Source organism: Schistocerca gregaria, chromosome 4, assembly GCF_023897955.1.
Source record: "Schistocerca gregaria isolate iqSchGreg1 chromosome 4, iqSchGreg1.2, whole genome shotgun sequence".
NCBI classification, from domain to species: Eukaryota; Metazoa; Arthropoda; class Insecta; order Orthoptera; family Acrididae; genus Schistocerca; species Schistocerca gregaria.
In genome coordinates, this window is record NC_064923.1 from 121,897,484 (window position 1) to 121,917,024 (window position 19,541).

At 40.6% G+C, this 19,541-nt stretch overlaps 1 protein-coding gene across 2 annotated transcripts in view; it reads left to right on the top strand.

The window, feature by feature from the left end:
* The window catches only part of LOC126266595 (vezatin-like), a 102,169-nt gene that overhangs the window by 63,783 nt on the left and 18,845 nt on the right, over positions 1–19,541 (top strand). Inside the window, exon 6 of one of the 2 annotated variants that reach the window (XM_049970910.1) lies at positions 7,403–7,573. The exons of the other annotated variant lie outside the window; for it this stretch is intronic. Within the exon in view, the coding sequence (XP_049826867.1) occupies positions 7,403–7,573 (171 nt within the window). The remainder of the gene's footprint in view (positions 1–7,402; positions 7,574–19,541) is intronic. 2 annotated transcript variants of the gene reach the window in all.

Consider the following 19,541-nt stretch of genomic DNA (forward strand, 5'->3'; position numbering starts at 1 on the left):
ATTTGTGCAGGTGACTTCCAACAACTTGTTGAGTCCGTGCCATGTGAAATTGTTGGACTACTCTGGACAAAAGGAGGTCCAAAACGATATTAGGAGGTATCCTGTCACTTCTGTCTCGTCGGTGTATATTCCAGATATGTGTGCAGGAAACAACATGTGATGGCATCCTAAATAACAATTTTGTACAAGCAAGGTAGTTATGGCACAACCTTTTTCCTGCCATCAGTATTGTCAGTGGAGTTTAGAACATGGTTTGCACAGAGTCCAACTTTCAAATCCAAAGTTACCTCCAGTATTTTGTCAGCCAATAGGTAGTGAGCAGAGGGCTCATGCAGTCAGCAGCTATCATATCCGTATGAATTATTGGCAATCTTGTAAACATCAGTTTTACTGTGGAGGTAGAGAGAGACAGTAAACTACACTTTTGGGATATGACACAAAGAGCAGACAGCAGACTTAGTCTTGGAAACCTGTGCATGTGGACTTGTGCTAAATGAGACACTTTGTTCATGTAGCATGAAGAAAGCTGTCTTAACATGATAACTTACAAAGTAGGAGCTACACTGATGGAAAAAAATAGTACACCCTTTTGATGGTTTTCCATTCACTCAAGATTTATCGTTGCAACAATGATTACATTGTTCATGAAATGATTACATTTACAGATCAATAGTATAGTTGGTTCTGAAGTACTTGGTATCAACCCATATGGAAACACCAATATTAGGACAAGCGCTGACTCTGGGATCCAGTTGATTGTACAGATGGCAAATACTGTCCTGGGATACATTATGCCATGCCTGCTCAACCTGTTCACATAGTTCTGTAAGAGTTGTTGGTTAATGAGTTGCACAAGTCGCGTATTGTCCCATCATATCCCACACCTGCATGATTGGAGACAAGTCCAGAGATTGTGCTGGCCAGGGAAATTGCTGCATGCCGTGCAGAGCATTTAGGTTTTACAGGCTGTGTGTGGGTGATTATTACCCTGTTGCAACAACCCATCACCTTCCTGTTGCAAAAACGGCAAAAGAACGGGTTTAAAAACATTCTACACATACCAAGCACTGGTTAGCATCCCCTCCAGAAACACCAAAGGTGAATAAGGGTTGTAGCTTATCGCAGTCCAGACCATAAGGCCTGGTATGGCACGGATGCATTCTGTGAGACAGCGCTCACCAGGTCTACATCGTAAGCGCAAATGACCATCACTTGCGTGCAGGCAGAATCTTCTCTCATTACTGATGACAGCGATACACCAGACCATCTTCCAAGCGATCCTCTGATGGCACCAGTTGAACCCTGGTATGAGTGGAAAGCGGGCTAGAGATGTGCGTGCCCATAGTCCAACTGCTAATAACTGGTTTGTAACAATTTGTGTTGACACTTCTGGGCTGACAAGCCCTCTTATCTGTGTGTGGTAGCTGCGCAATCTACCTCTGCTGCCCTTACAGTATAAAGATCTTGGCAGGTGTCTGTGCTGCATACCAGTCCAGATCCTCGTCTACGGGTGTGAGAATGTTCATTGACCACTGATACCAGCATCATTGCACAACTGATACATCATCTCTAACTTGTGTACTAACTCTCTAAAAGGACTGTTGTGTCACTTGGAAGGCCACAATGTGACCCTTCTAAACTTGCTCAGCTGGCTTTAGGAAACATGTGCATCTCTGTGGCATGTTTTCCAGTTTGCTTCACATGTTTGCACCACACTGAGTCTTCTAGCTGTGAGCATTCCTTCTTAAAGAGTAAATACAGGTGGCACTCTGGTAGCTATGCCACTATGCTGTCTGTTGATGGACAATGCTGAAGCTGTTATCATTACATCTACTATATCCTAGATGGCATATGCCATAGTAGAATCAAAATTGACGTTATCTTTCCAGGTGTACCAATTTTTTTCCCAGTGGTGGATTTTCAATACTAATCATTTGCAATCAAAATAAGAACCGCGTAAGTACAAGTTTAGAAAACACAGCTTTAGTAAGATTGAGTTTTGATCCACATTTTTTACATAAAACAAATGAGGATCAGTGATATGTATGGGGAGACCAGAAAACCATCTGCAATCCTGCAGTACTGTAGCACCAAAACCAGTAGAATCAGGTGCTGGTTGCAAAGTCATAGTCTGAAACTGATGTACTGACTGCCAACAGAAATCAGACATACACAGTCACCACTGCAAGGTGACCTTGGTTTCAGGACATTTACTGTATGCCACATCCCACCAAATATGATAACTGTATTGACCAGATCAATCAGTTGTAGCTGAATGCCATGCAGAGCAAAAATGCTATTTAAAGCAGAATGAATTAGCCAGCTTGTGACGGTGGAGAGTAGATTGTAAAATGATCATTGAATAAGATTCCAAGATATGAAAATTCTGAACTGATAGAAAGACACTGTCAACTAGGAATTAAGAATATTTGAGTCAGATCTGGGGAATGCAGTAAAATTGGGGTTTAAGTTGAAAGATGCTATAAATCATGGTATGCATAAGTACTTTGCAAGTAAAGTACTAAAAGACAGCAAAGATCCATCCTGGTTTAATTTATCTTTTAAAGAAAATTTGAAAATCATATTGTATTACAGTCTCACAATAAGAGAGATTGCAAGGATGAAGAAGCAGAAAAGTTGATAGCAACTTGTGCAATGTGAGAAGAGCAGTGCATAAAGGCAGCAGTATTTTTTCAGTCATATGCTGATGATTTATCAGAAAATCCTAGGAAGTTGTGATCATACATAAAGTCAGTGAATGGATTCAAACCTTTCACTCAATCTCTCTTGGATCCCTGTGGTATCTAAATTGAGGAGAGTGGACAGAAAGCAGAAATTTTAAATTCTGCATTTGAATATGTCTTCATTCAAGATGATGGTACTTCACCAATGTTTGGTCACTGCACAGATGTACAGATGAGTGATTTCAATTTTAACCCCTCCGGTATTGAAAAACAACTAAATCTACCACGGCATGATGGAATTGCAGTTAGATTTTACATTGAACACACCATGAAAATAGTAGATTAGTCTTGTTATTTGGGCAGCAAAATAACTGACAATGCCAAAGTAGAGAGGATATAAAATGCTGATTGACAATTGCAAGAATAGTTTTTTTTATGAAAAAGAGAAGTTAGTAAAACTGAATGTAAATTTAAGTTTTAGGAAGTTTTTGCTGGAGATATTTCTGTAAAGTGTAGTCTTATACAAAAGTGAACATGGACAATAAGTAGTACAGACAAGAAGTGAATAGATACTTTTGAAATGTGGTGCTACAGACAGCTGTTGAAGATTAAACAGTGGAAACTACAGGTTGGAATATTAACAGTGTAAGAAAAAGATAGATTGCTGTATACCATGAAGATGACATGTGAAGTTGCTAACAGGCACAGTTAAGACACTTACATGTTACCTTTGGGCCACAGCCTTTACCAGAAAAAGAAACACACACACATTCATTCACACAAGCAATGATCGCCATCTCCACACCTTGTCATTCTGGTCCAATCTGGCAGCCATGTGTGTGTGAGGTGTACTTGCTTGTGTGAATGAATGTGCACATATGTCTCTTTCTGACTAAGGCTGTGCCTGAAAGCTGACGTGTAACTGTCTTTTAATTGTCCCTGTCTGCAACTTAACAGATCCTTTTTATGGTAAGTAGTAATCTTTCTTTTCTTTACATTGTTAATGTTGAAGATTAGATGACTAGCTCAAACAGTAACTGTATTGGATAAAGGAAAAAAGAAATTTTTGGCAAAACTTCATTAAAAAAGGGTTTGCTTGATAAAATGCATTATCAGGCATCAAGGAAACCTCAACTTAATGATTGAAGGAAATGAAGCAGCTAAAAATTGTGGAGGGAGACCAAGGCTTGAATGTAGTAAGCAGGTTCAAATGGTTACAGGTTGCAGTGGTTATGCAGAGATGAGAAAACTTTCAAAGGATGGGCTAGTGTGGAGATGTGCATCAAACCATTCTTCAAACTGAAGACGACTATGACGACGACAAAAACAACAACAACAACAACAACAACGCCACAGACCTAGCTTCTTTCTTAGCTCATATTTACTAAGATTCAGTCCCACTGCAAATACTCTCTTATGACCAGCAAAGCAGCACAGATCGGTCCAGTTTGCAACAAGGTAATGTATTGGTTGCACAGAATTATAATCATAGAATGTTACAGACATTTTTGGGTGTACTCCATGTCTGATCTCTCACCTGGTGGCATGAGCGTGCCAGCTTTACCTTACAAGTAATTTGTGGTTGCCTTTCTTGGACTTAATTGCTTGAGAGGACTTGCTACACAGCGCCATTAAACTGTGCCTTGTGACTTCTCTTTTTGAAGTTGGAGCAGATGTTGAAAGAGAGCTCTGATCTATTGCAGTTACTGAAATGATATAATTCAGTTTGCAGTAACTCTTCTGTATTATAATGGCAAAGTTTCCGCTGTATATTTACTTTACAATTGCAGGCAATGGAGATGGTTCATAACTTGTAATTCACAGTAGATCATAGTATGTATGTAATACTTTGGGATTAGAGCATGAATGACAGTTCTCATCACGAGTCATCACTTCTTCCATCATTCACTTTCTTGCCAGCACCACTTTTCCCTCGAATTCTAAAGCATCGCCAAGTCGTTACACCAAAGCACTGGCGCGGCTCGTAATTAGAGGTTCTGAAGTGGAGTCACCCCTAAATATATATAAAAATAAATAACTTATTACAGAATTTAAAGTTTTAGAACGTGTTTCCCATAATTTGCAGACAGTCTTAAATTATATGTTTTTGGAACTGTCGATATGTGAAATCAAGCAATGTTTTTCGATCGGGTAGTAGCCAGTTTTAAGGCTGCACCTGGAATCGCCGCTAGCTCTGTACAGGAGACAGGTTTGGGGCATGGCTTCCTCAGAGTACAGCTCTTATGGGCATCCTGAAGACTGGTGATTCAGTCTAAGGGTGTCCTACCGACGTGCACAGTTTTAGCCCCCCCCCCCCCCCCTCCCGGCTCCCCCCACCCCTCGTGAATGGTTTGAGGAGAAGCACACGAATTATAATTTAAAGATTAAAAACAGTCTTGATTGCAACTTTTTATTTTTATTGGCGTGACCAGTTTCAATTCTATTTAAGAACCATCTTGAGACTCCGTAACAGTGGATGGAATAACTTATTCCAGCATCAAGGGTTGGCGCAACTTGCACCATGAAGTCCACCCACCATTCTGGAGTCTGAAGATGGTTCCTTAATAGAATCGAAACCAGTCACTCCAATAAAAATAAAAAATTGTGATCAAGACTGTTTTTAATCTTTAAATTTTAATTTTAAAGATCACTGATAATGTTTTCAAAAATTTTACATGAAATATACCCTGTATGTGAAAATTCCCTGTTTTACTTTAGTTTCCTAGCTTGCTGACTGCAGTAAGATGCATTACTAGCAATTTTCTTTTTGTGAGTGTGTTACACATGAATTTAGTGAGTTTTATGTTCTTGCAAATAACAGCAACATATCACAAGTTCAAACACAACACAGTATGAATTCAGAATGCAGTTTATTAGGTAAAATTATGGAACATATGGTTAGTATGATAGTGAAGGAATTTGGTGCACCCAGACCAGATGTAAACTTGAATCAAGAACAGAAACTTGTAAATCCAGGCAGGGTGTACACACTATTTTAACAGAGCAATGTATGATGCAGATGGGTGGTCGTGTGCATTGTATCACTTAAAATTCATATTTGTGTAATACATAGCCAACGACGTGGCCGCTGTGGTAACACAAGTTCCCGTCTGATCACCGAAGTTAAATGCTGTCGAGCTGGGCTAGCACTTGGATGTGTGACCATCCTGTCTGCCAAGAGCTGTTGGCAAGCAGGGTGCACTCAATCCTTGTGAGGCAAACTGAGGATCTACTTGATTGAGAAGTAGCAGCTCCGGTCTTGTAAACAGACATACGGCCTGGAGAGTGGTGTCCTGACGGTGTGCCCCTCCATATCTGCATCCAGTGACACCTGTGAGCTGAGGATGACATGGCGGCTGGTCAGTACCGTTGGGCCTTGCAAGACCTGTTTGGCTGGAGTTTAGTTTTAGTAATACATAAATGTAGATATGGCATGTAAATTACCGTGGCAGTTGCTCGGTTGCTCATGTCAGTCAATCACAGCATAAGGCCTGTGACATCATGGAAAAATCAATGATTTGTCATGCAAACTCAAACACTATGGTTCGAGTGCACAAATCTGTGAAGTTTAGAAATAAAAATACCAAAAACATTAAGCTTGCAACAAAGCTAACATATGCTGTATTAAAGATCTCTCCGGAACACATCTTTTAATACTATTTGTGGTGGTAAACTGTTGGGAAATGTGATGTTGGAGGATGAATAAGCTCCCCCCCCCCCTCCTCCCCCCCCCCCTCCACTCCTGCATGCTTGGTTGTGGCAACAGACTAATCTTTAGTGTAGCCCTAGGCCTAGGTTAATTGCAGCATTCCCTAGTACGGAAACCACAAGCCATACTTGCCAAAGCGTAAGCACACATTCGCTATCAGACCTTGTTGAGATGACTTCCTTTTGCATCCATCTGCACATATGACACAAGGACGTGCACCGTAGGATGTTCCACACTTAATAACTACCTAAACTACATTTTCAGTTTCCATAAACATTTTTGTCAACCTAAGTAGGTGAAAGTAGAATATGTTATTTCATAGCATAAACATGTCACACCCCAACAAATTACATTGTTTGTATGTAGCATGCCTCTAGAGCATATTCTAAGGTCAAACATTGAGACATTTATGGAAGAAACAAGCTCTTCTCAAAGAATCAATATAAATTAAGTAGAAAAACATTTGTGTGAAACACAGTATTCACACACAAGATCTTGCAAAAAACAGATACAGGTGACCAGGTAAATTGTGACTTCCTTTATTTCCGTAATATGGTGGATCCTGTGCCACATCGTTGACTGCTAACCGAGATCAAATCATACAGAGTATCATCACAAGTACGTGAATGGCTCACGGAATATTCGTCTAATAGAATCCAGTTTGTCATACAGGACGACAAATGTTCCATAGAATCAAATGTAATAGTGAGAGTGCCCCGAGGAAGTGTAATAGTACCATTAATATTTTCAGCATGCATAAACAATTTGTCAGATAGGTTGAGCAACACAATTTTGAGTTGCACAACTGCTGTGTTGAAGAATCAAATGACTTATTACCTCATTCCTCAATCTAATACTGGCAGGCTACAAATAATTTTTCAAAGAGAATATTTTAAAAGCAACTCACACATTTGTTTCCTCTTAGAAAATAATTTTTAGTGTTTATCTTTCTTTCGGTAGCAGAAGGAAGAAAATTACTTTGAAATTCTCAGTTTTTATTTTGTTGCAGCTCTGTAACAGGTAGTTCTGTTGATCGACTAGAAAATTCATCTCTACCAAGCCTGACACGACGATGGCACACACTACCAGGTCTTCGTGAAGGTCTGTTGTCTGCCTTAAGTGCAGCTGTGCAGAGCCTTACTGAAGCGACACGAGTTCTTGTAGAGCGATACCCTTTGAGGTTAGTAGAGTATATTGTCTTGAAAACAGAATGAATGGTGATTAGTAATATGTTGCACAATTTGAAGAGACTGTCCAGGATGCTTCTTTGTGGCCTCAAGCAAAACAATCTCCTAAATAAAATAAATAATTTTACTCATCATGGTGCATATTCCAGTAGTTCATTGTAGATTTTGTATAGTTATTGTCTGTTATTAATGTGACCCTTTAAGCATATATATTTTAAACTAACCTGCAACACAGCATTTAAGGTTTATTATTAAATTGAATAAAATTTGATTCAAGTAGCTGATAAAATTAAAACAAAAAATTGAAACACTACATCATCAAAGTATTCAGGTCAACTTATTAACATCTCTATGGTTAACTACACTTTTTTTAAACAAAGTGCAAAAGTTGAGAACATGTCCATGGATAAATCAGTATTTCAATTACAAAAATAAACTATTGTAACTATAAGCAAACACAAAATGTTCTTGAGCTTCCAACCACGTCAAGTGGTTAAATACCCATGAGCATTCTAAGGAGTACTCCTTTGCCATTGTCAACTGGTGACTGTCGTATAGTTACTGATTCCATTACAGCCAAGCCATTGCCCATGTTGTCACTCATGCTTAGTCCATTTCCTTGAGAGGTAATATTTTCAAAGCGCACCTGCTATATCTGATGGCTGGGTCCCCAGACTTGTTAATCTGTAAGCTGCCATCCTTATTAAGAGTGGTGTCACATATCTTTTATCTATATTGCTTCTTTTATTGCATTATCCCAGAAACGGTTTGTTCATCTGTGAACTATTTTGACAAACACTTGCACATTCACACAAGCACAAATCACACACTCAAGACCGTTGTCTCTGGCCACTGTGGCCGGGCCTTGTACAGCAACTGCAGATGGTGGGAGTTATGAGAAAGCTGGGATGGGGAGGGGAAGAGATAGCAGGGTAGGGGTGGAAGAAACCATAGTGCTGCTTGCAAGATCAGGCAGGGGCATAGGGGGAACAGGGTAAGGCTGCTAGGTGCTGTCGTGATGTTTGAGGGGTCGGATGGAAAGGGGGGGGGGGGGGAGAGTGGTAAAGGAGAGAAGTATAGGAGGAGAAAAAGAATAGTAGATGTGTTGGTGGAACAGAAGGCTGTATTGTGCAGGAGTGGGAGAAGGGAAGGGGATAGGTGGGCAAAGGACAGGAACTAGCAAAGGTTGAGGTCAGGGGGATTACAGGAATGTAGGAGATGTTGCATGGAGGATTCCCACCTGTGCAATTTGGAAAATCTGGTGTTGATAGGAAGGTTCCAAGCAGTAAAGTCTGGGAAGCAGCCATTGAAGCAAAGTGTGTTATGTTTGGCAGCTTTTTCAGCAACGGGTGGTCCAACTGCCTCTTGGCCACTGTTTGTTGGTGAGCAATCATGCGGACAGACAACTTGTTGGTTGTTGTCATGATCAAATAGAAAGCAGCACAGTGGCTGCAGCTTAGTTTGTAGGTCATATGACTACTTTCACCAGTAGCTGTGCCTTTGATGGGATGAGTGATGCCTGTGACTTTATAATTCTACCTGCCAACAAGGGCTCCACAACTGTGGGTTTGAACCATGGTTATTGCCAGGTGGAGGGACTCCACCAGCTGTCAGATTTGTCCACCTACAAACCCTGCCACAGTGACCCCATTTCAGATATCCAACAGGATCTCCAGTGTCACTCATCAAATCCATAGAGCCATCTCAGAACCTCTCCCCAGAGTATCTCTCTATCCTCACACATACCACACCCTCCACTCATACCTTCTATATGTTTCCTGAAGTCCATATACCCATCCACACAGGATGCCTCATTGTGGTTGGTAACTATGCAGCCCCCTCTCCCTCCTACACTTGAGAATCTCTGCTCTTCTGGCTAACACCTTAAGCCTATTACCCATAACGTTGTTGTTGTATCCGGATTCTGCTCCAGCTACTGCCGGGTCTGGATGCTGACGAGTCCTCTCCATTTGGCTCGGTCTGCCCACCACTTTTCTTCGTCCATTTGCTGCCAGGTCACACCTCTCCTTTGCACAGATATTCTCATTCTCGTGTTCCACCATGTTCTTGGGTGCCTCGGAATGAATACCGATAATGTACCCTAATTCTTTTACTGACTGTACACAGTTCCAGTTCCAATTCCTTTATCACAGAGTTCCGTGCTCATCACTATTGATGCCACCTCCCTCTTCACTAACATCCCTAATGCCCATGGTCATGCTGCTATTGAACAGTACCTTTCCCAACACTCGACTACCTCCAGATCCACAACCTCCTTCCTTTTCACCATGACCAACTGTCAATTACTTCACCTTTGAATGCATAATTTAGAAACAGATCAGCGGTTCAGTGATGGGCAACCACATGGCGCCATCCTGTGCTAACCTATTCTCGGCCCATCTAGAGGTATCCTTCGTAACCACTCAGAATCCCACAGCCCTTATGTGATTCAGATTCATTGATGACACATTCATACATGGATTGAGGGTGAGGACCACTGGCGTTTACTCAATATGTGCTAGCTGTGCACTGCAAGCCTTTTCAAAATTTTCCCATATTACGAATACTTTTATTCTTGAAATCTGTAGAAAGTATTTAGAAGAGGAACATGGAACAAACAGCAATGCATTCTGCTGTTACTGAAAATGAGTTTGACTGCCGCAATCTGTGCCAGAAAATGAGCTCAGACACATGCTCTGTGTGCTGCTGGATGACAGCCCTCTTCCGATCTGACTCGGGGGAACTGAGGGAATGTTGTCCACCAGCAGCTAAGCTGAGCTTTGTGGAGGGGGAAGCATTCTGTGGCATGGCTGCACACATTGTGTAGGAATTGTGGGCAGGAGGGGAGGTATGGGAGGGAGTGTGCCCACTTAGTTTTCAGGAGGGGGCTGCAACTTGTCACTGATGTGTGGGGAAGGCACCACGCTGCTCACCTCTACTGCCAATGACGCTTTCACACATCAGTGTTGTGTGTTCAGAAACGTTCCCAATGTTGTTTTCATTTTTTATTTCTTTAACTGTAGATGTTTGTAATAACCTAAAATATGGTGTAGGATTTTGTTTCCAACTTTGTGATGTTTTTAGGGGTTTTGTTCAGAACTGACAATTGAGGTAAATGTAACTAAGAAACACTTGCTAGGAAACCATTTTCCGTGAGAACTGTTCAAGAAAAATTGGAAGGAGTTACAAAAGGTAGGCTGAAGCCACAATTACCTAAAATAGTTTCTGAGTATAAGGGCAAACAAGAACATTACACTAGACATTTTTCTGTTTCACAGTATGGAAGTGTTGATTGGTTGATGGGTTATCCCGATTCAAATAAACTTTTCTGTTGGCCATGTTTTCTGTTTTCCAGAGCAATATTGGCGATGAATAAACATGGGTTTTCAGATGTAAATCAACTGTGAATTGGGCAACAAAGGCATTCAAAACCCCCAAAATCTCTCTGTCGCTTTTGCATTTCAAAATGTTTGTGAAGGACAGAGTTGACATTATGCTAAATGAGCAGCACTGAAATGATATTAGGCAGCACATCAAACAAGTTGAAAGAAACAGGGAAAATTTGAAGAGACTCATTGATGCAGTGTGTTATATAGCAAAATAAGAGCTCCCATTTTGAGGACATTAGTTGGATGCTACTATTAACAAAGTAAATTACATGGAATTACTAACTGTTTTGAAAAACTATGACCGTTGTTAGAGGCACATTAGAGTACATCTACAGTATTTCAATGAACTTTCACAGCCATACAAAATGAAATTATTTCTGAGATAGCTAAGGAATCACTGAAACAAGAAATAAAATTGGCAGCCTTTGTAACCATAATGCTTGGCAAAACTTCTGACATACTGTGTAAATTGCAACTGTCAATAATTCTGCGTTATGTTCATAAAGATAGTGTGAATGAAAAATTCTTTGGTTTTACTGATGACAGTGCAGGCAGAACCACTAATGATTTGTTTGCTCAAGATGAATACGCAGTTGATGAATTTGCCATTGCAGAGAAGTTGGTTAACCAGTCATTTAGTGGAGCTTCAGTACTGAGTATGAGCCTGCAGAGTAAGGTTTTGTCAAGATATATGCCCCTGTATTGAATTTGGTTTTGCAATAAAGCATCTTTAATATTAAGGAATGTAAAATATTTTTGCAAATTATGAATGGTATTTCTTCATTTATTCTGTTCTAAAAGAAGTTGTGCATTACAGGAACTTGTTCAGAGAAAGTTTTCCATCACTCACCTGTTAGGTGGAACTTCTCATCCCAGTTGGTCTATACAATTGAAGAACACAAGTTAAAACCCTACAATTCTTTGACAGAGTTACAAATAACAGTGATAACTGGGACAATGATGCAGTGGTGAAGTCTTAGTGTATTTTGGTTTTTGTGCACAATTTTCAGTCAGTCTTCTTGCTGGAAATATTTTGAAAGCTGTTCAGTTACACAGCTGTCTTGTATAACATACTGCACATGAAAAACTATGATGTTGTGTATTGCAGCAAGAAGATAAAGACGATTTTAGAACATTTGCAATTTGGCAGGAAACACACACACACACACACACACACACACACACACACACACACACACACACACACACACACATCTTCCACATGGGAAAAATATATTAAAAACAAAGATTCCAAGACTTACCAAGCGGGAAAGCGCCGGCAGACAGGCACATGAACAAAACACACAAACACACACACAGAATTACGAGCTTTCGCAACTGGCAGTTGCTTCGTCAGGAAAGAGGGAAGGAGAGGGAAAAATGAAAGGATGTTGTAAAAAGAGAGTGAAGAGACTGCATTCAAATGACTCAGAAATGGGCATTTATCATCATCAATATTTTGAATCAATTGATCTCTTTACTCTCAGAATTATGAAATTTACAAGTAAAAATTTCTTGATCAACTTTTACATGAACTGTCATCAATTTGTGGACCATTCTTGGACTATATTGCTTTGAAAAAGGACCTTATTGTGCTGTACTGTTCACCCAAGTTCTTTTCAAAGAATATGTATGAGGTACTTCCATTAGTATTAACAAGAATGGCCCGATTTCAGGGTTCAATGAAGTATGTAAATTATCATATTTGATTTTGACAATTCCATGATATAAGTCTTAGTGGAAAACTCTTTCTCAGCATTTAAAACAATCAATCTAAGAAACACACAGTCCAGGGTTGCCACAGGTTCTGTAAATCAAGGAATTTCAAAGTCAGGAAAATCAGGGAAATATCAGAATAATATGAAAAAACTAAAACAAAAAAGAACCACTGGAAAAATCTTCTCAGTAGATGAAATGGTTTGTTTCCTGAGGTGTGATGCATAGTCGCTGGCTAGGTACAGCTGAGTACATGTGCTGCTTCCCTACTCCCTCATTACTACTGCTTCTCCCCTTCCCATCATCCCCTCAATTTGTTGTCAGTGGTGTCACGACTTTTTGCCACTAGCCTAGCAGCTGCCGACAAGAGGCAGGGAGGCATGAAGAGTGGTTTGTTTGGATCTGATTCTCAGAGACTGTAGACGCAGCACCCGGTTTGCATGAGTTGTGACTGTGTGAATGTGTGTATGCGCTCTCATTTTCTGACAAAAGCTATGGCTGAAAATTTTGTTGTGAGAGTGTGATTGTCTTTTTTTAGATGCTGTCTGTGGCTCAGCAATCATCTTCATGCTGAGCTGGTAGCTGTCGTCATTACTCTTCATTCTCAGAGTATTTGAACAAGTTATCTGTTTCTTGGATTGATCACTGCGGTCTCATTTCATCAACATGCTATCTGTAACTTCTGAATAGCTGGCCACACGAGTGGACTTCAGTGACAGGCCAAAACCTCATGTAATTTCTACAGGTATCTGTAATGGATCAGGCCTGCTGATCTGAAGCCATTCTGTTTCCACTAATGTGCAGACCCTGCCTGTCAGATCTGCTCTTACCGATTTGCCCGCAGGCTGGGTCTGTTTATGTGTGGCGTAATAACAGTGAGTAATAACCGACAATAAAGAATATATTAGAACCAACATTTTATTGGCAGTCACCTACAGTGTTGCTTTGCACAATTCTTTGCCACCTGATACACTTCTTTCAAGAGACATATTTTGAAATCAGTGGAGGTATTTTAAATATGTCGTGCAACTCCAAAGAAATGCGGATTTTTGTCACCAAATTTTTGTTCTGTTGAAATAAAATAACATTAGTGGTTTTAATGAAACATATACACCATTTGGCTGGCTTTCTCCATCTAAAAACAGTTCATCACAAAAGATGATGTTAGCACTTAAGATTTTTGCTCACATCAGGAAACACCATCTGTTTGCAAGTTTTTCTTGTTTATAGATATTTCCTCGTTTGCACTATTGTTTCTTGTACTGTAGGTCCAAAGACAGATTTTCAACTGCCGACTTACTCTTGAGATCTCAAAATTTGTCAGGAAAAAATGCTAAAACTTGTCTGGAAATCAGGGAAATATTAGGGAATTTCACGTGGGGAAATTTGTGGAAACCCTGCAGTCACAGGAAATACTGAATGACTTAAGTCTACTTACAAGCAAACCTGTATCAGTCTGAAGAACAAATCTACATTATGATTAACAACTTGTGTATCATTCTACATTATGTATGGCTTACTCAGTAATGATATTGTTATTTTCAAAATCAGCCATTGTCTGTGACCATCCCGGTAATATAGATGTAAGTGTGGCTGACGCTGCTCTAGAGACCAGCTTCTATTCTTGTTACCTCCAACAAGTCTGAAAGGTACTAACAAGGCTGCCTAAATGGTGCCAAAATTAGAAGGGCCTAAGACTGTAATGTTTTCACTATTTGTAATTTCCAGGAAAGTCATTCTTTAGCTCTCAAACATTCAAAAAAACTTTGCAAACCATTACATCAGTGTTCAAAAGGTTGTAATTACTTCTAAAAAAATGTGACTTTGTCAACATAAATCACCAATGTGTTCGTACCCAATTTTCATTTCTCTTTATATTTTTACAGATGTGGAAAATACTGTCAAATGTTTAAACACTTTTGTTGAAATGATATTGCAACAAATTGCTACTGGGGATGTATAAGTCACTACTTTTGAAAGTAGCTGCCAGTTCTCAAAGTGTGTGTCTTCTAACTTCTTTTCAAAATGGTGTTATTTGCTAAAAGAATTTACCATTCAGTATTCTTATCGACTAAATGAACTTAAAATTCTTTTGCAGTTCAAAAAACATATTTAAAAGGAAGCTTGCTAAACAGTTTAATTACAGGATGCGAGTAATAAATTTCATAAAAGAGGCTAATATTAGATTTTCTTGTAAAATCATTTTTGTCAATGTTACTTCTAACACAAAAAATAGCAACATAGTAGTTAATGACAACAAATTAAAAGTGGAATTACTAAACAGTTTATAACAAGGCAACGAAGTAACAGGCACTGCAGGAGCAAGGAGAAGTAGCAGTATTGTTGCTAAGAACTCACCACATCTTTGCAGAGTCTGCAGTGGTGGTACAGGAGTCAATTATAGTGTTAGGGGCATTGTGACAGGAACAGCTGAATGCTACATCTTCAGAGTTTCTGATGTACAAAACAATAGATTATAGTGGAACCTGTGACTACTGTCCGTTCATAATAGCCACACCAGCTGATATAGTTTTTGAAATGGTCATTAAAAAGTGCAAAATACACAAAAAAGACTTATTGTGCAACACATCGTTTTTTAAGCTAGTACTTTTATTACAGTTTGCTGTACTCGCTATGGTAGGTGATCGCTGAGCAAAATGTGTTCATCCCTGTGAAATTTTTGAGCATAGCAGATGATGGTCACAAACAAAACACATTTTCAGTACTCTCCCCCTCAGCACTGCACTTCCCGTGAAAGTCTGTGTGCTTGTCCCCCCTCCTGCTCCTCAGTTTGGCATACTCACTCTATTCATTCATGAGATGCCACTGCTTAGGACACATATATTCTCATTCTCCTAGAACATCACACTTTCTCCTCACTTGCTTCACCTAGTCCTCCTCAACCCAACAAACTGCCTTCCTTGATGTAGACCTCCATCTCAAAAACTGGTACATCAGTATGTCTGTCCGTCTCAAACCTGCCAAACCTGTCCATTTCGACAGCTGTGCCTCCCATTCCATACAAAGAAGTCCCTTCCATACAGTCTAGCCATCCATGGCCATTGCATCTGTAGTGACGAGCAGTCCCTTTCCTAATATGCCAAGGGTCCCACTGAAGCCTTCACAGGCTGAAATTGCCTTCCCTAGCTACAGAAACAGATCTCTCATGCCTTGTCCCTCCAGTCACCTACCAACTCCCACATTTTCACTGCATAGCCACAAAGGAGCACTCCCCTTGTGACTCAGTATGACCCAGGAATGGAGCAACTGCCAGGGTTTCTACTAACTCTCATCATGCTCCGAAATGCAGAATATCCTTCGCACCCTTTCCACAGTAGTATTCCACTGTCCACTGAATGTACACAATATTCTTATGCATTGTTACTCCAGCCCTGCTCCAAACTGCTTGCCTCATAGCCCACATACCTGTAACACACATTGATGCAGGATATATCCCTCCACCATTACCTATGCAGTCCGGTCACAGGCATCACCTATCCCATCAAAGGTAATGCTACTTGTGAAAGCAGTCATGTGATACACAAAATAAGCTGCAACCACTGTGCTGCTTTCTATGTGAGCATGACCTGTTCCACAGCATGTGCCACCTGGATCCTTCTTTAACACCAGCTTTTCTGAAGTGCACAGGTAGGAATTCTTCTTGCAATATAGACTACTTTCCCATTACCTTCCCCTCTCCCCCTCCCTCGGCCTCCACCTTTCCTAGACCCTGACCGTCACCCAAGTTCTTCCCTGCTCCCACTCCAGCACTATGTTCCATCAGTGCACCCACTACTCTTTTTATATCCTACTTCTGTCTCTTCCTGCTCTTCCCCCCTCCCACCCCCCTCCTTCACCCAATGTCCTGACTGCACCTACCCTGTACCCACCATGTCCCTGCCTGCTCTTACAGGCAGCATAGCACCTTTGGTACTCCCTGTCCATCACCCAGCTATCCCCTTCCCTCTTCCCACTCCAGCACTATACAGCCTTTATTCCACCAGTGCACCCACTACTCTTTTTCCACTCCTCTACTCCTTTCCCCCACCCCCTCCACCCAGTGTCCTTACTGCACCTAGCAGTCCTATCCTGTCCCCACCATGTCCCTGCCTGCTCCCACAGGCAGCTTTGCACCTTCCCCTATCCCTTCCACTCATTGACCCCCAGCCTCCTCCTTACCCCCTCACCACCCACAAATTTCTTCTCCCAGCATGTGCAGTTGCTGTACATGGCCTCAGCAACCAGAGACAGTAATCTCGAGTGTGTGTGTGTGTGTGTGTGTGTGTGTGTGTGTGTGTGTGTGTGTGTGTGTGTGTGTGTTTTCTTCCTTAGAACAAGGCCTTTTGGTCCAGAGCTGAAATGTCATTTGTATAACAGTCTTTATGTTATGCTCATCTGCAACTCAGTGTCTCCTCAATATTATTATTATTATTATTATTATTATTATTATTATTAGGCTTTTTAATTTCAGGTGAAAAATCCCACGGTGATTGTGTGGTTGTTATGACATCAACAGTCGGAGAGCTGTCTGAGAGATGCTGTTGATCATAAGACATCTTCCACACTCCCCCACAGTATCTCATTAACATGTCTAATTTTTTAAAATGGTTTTCACCAGCTTCAAGAGTTCAAGAATCCAGATCAGTTATGGGTTACAGTTTGGATGAACTGAGGTACAGAAAAAATATGGTTAAAATTTAGCTCATTTAAAACTGCCAAAATCTCTTAACCATTCTTTTTAAAGTCAGTGACTTTTGGCAGCTGAAACATTACTAGGAATTTGTTGTGAGGGAGCATGAGGTTCAAGAGATGTGGTGGCTTAATTCATATCAGCTGTCCACTGAAAATTTCTTCCAAGCAATTCCATACAAGGTAATTATGCGCGTGTCTATTATGATTAGAAGAGGCCTACATCACAGCATTAAAAAAAATATTTTAAATTTTTTTGGTCCAGGCCTTTAGGCTGCAGCCTAGATGGACTGTGTGTAAACACCATTCTGGTGGAGTGCGTGAAGAAGCCAATAACACAGGTTATGGACTTATGGTCTCCTTCGGAGCATGCAACACAGCTAAACTCTTATACACATGGCTTACCGTATCATGGTACTGTGACACAACTAGATGTTGTGTTGGGTAGAGGAGGTGAGATCATCATGAATCAGGTGAATGTTGTTGAACTGAAGAGGAAGGTCAACAGTGAATCATAAAATAAACTATGAAATAATTAATGTGAAACAGCTCTATCCTCTCACTTTTTTTATTTAAGATATTCATTTAGCTGACCTATTGGCTACTAATTGGGTTAAATTCTGTCTTCTGTGCATTTTCACCCATTGGTGTGTGTTTTTTTTACTGTTGCTTCCTCAGTGCATGCACTGTACAATTAATGTAGTTTCTTTATTACATGACCTGCAACATATGTTATGTCACAGTAAAATATTGTGCGGAGAAAGCTTTTTATAACTAAGACCTAAGACACGTTTGGAGTTTCTGGGCGCTCTTCACCTTCCTTGCGCCTTCTTGTGATATCTTGATCCTTATTACTTGAGCTAGTTTCTACTAAACTGCAGAAGTTTCTGATTACAGATCTATATTCATCTCTTACACTTAATACATTTAATTATCAACAACCTCAAGCTTCTTTTGGATGCACCAGCTCATAATGTGAATCATAACTCTGTCTCTGCTTCTTTCCCTGTGTTCTTTCAAGGCTGCAGATATTTGTTTGTAGCACATTCTTCCTCTTTCTAACCCAGATCACCCTTGAAACACATGCAGTTGTAATGTAGTTGAGGTCACAGTAGTTCGTGATGCATAGAAAAGCTATGGCAGAGTCCATGCCCTCTGAGTTTCACTGAGCAGGATGAAATGAAATGTCGTGTGACGAGGGCCTCCCGTCTGGTAGACCGTTCGCCTGGTGCAAGTCTTTCGATTTGACGCCACTTCGGCGACTTGCACGTTGATGGGGATGAAATGATGATGATTAGGACAACACAACACCCAGTCCCTGAGCGGAGAAAATCTCCGACCCAGCCGGGAATCAAACCCGGGCCCTTTGGATTGACAGTCTGTCGCACTGACCACTCAGCTACCGGAGGCGGACGATGCACTGGTTGACACGCTGGACTCTCATTCAGGAGGACAGTGGTACAAATTCCCATCTGGCCATCCAAATTTAGGTTTTCCATGACATTCCTGAATTGCTGCAGGCAAGTGCCAGCATGGTTCCTTTGTAAAGGGCACAGCTGATCTCCTTCCCCATCCTTTTGTAGTTTGAGCTTGTGGTCTGTCTCTAATGACCTTGCTGTCAATGGATCACTATGCTCTAATCTTCCTTCTTCCTTCCTGTGTGTTTCCTGTTGGGATGGAGAATATGTATAGAGTGCTTTCACACCTAGTTTTGATATAATTTATGCGCCGTGACCATCTAAACTTGTCTGTATAGGGTCCTAGATATTTAACTCACCCTCTGTAAGTTATTTAGTAGGCAACCAGATTCACTCACTGTGGTTTTGCATTATAGGTGGATGCTTACTACTGACTTAACAGCCATTGTCACAAATTCTTCGAGCTCTATCCCGTGCTGGAAGTCATGTATTGTTTCATCCAAGTTATTTTTACATCCTTCAATGATTCATCAGCACCATAATTACATAAATCATTAGCGTATTCCAGTATTCTAGTTCTTTCTGATAAGGTGCTTTGAAGGTACAAATGTTAAAACAGCAAAGGTGATGAGAGCCAGTTCCTATTGTGGTTCCACACTCGTCATCCTCAGTCTGATAGTATCTCTGTTCATAAACATTACTAACCTCCTTTCTAGTAACAGAAACTTTAGGCTGCAGATGAAATTTTA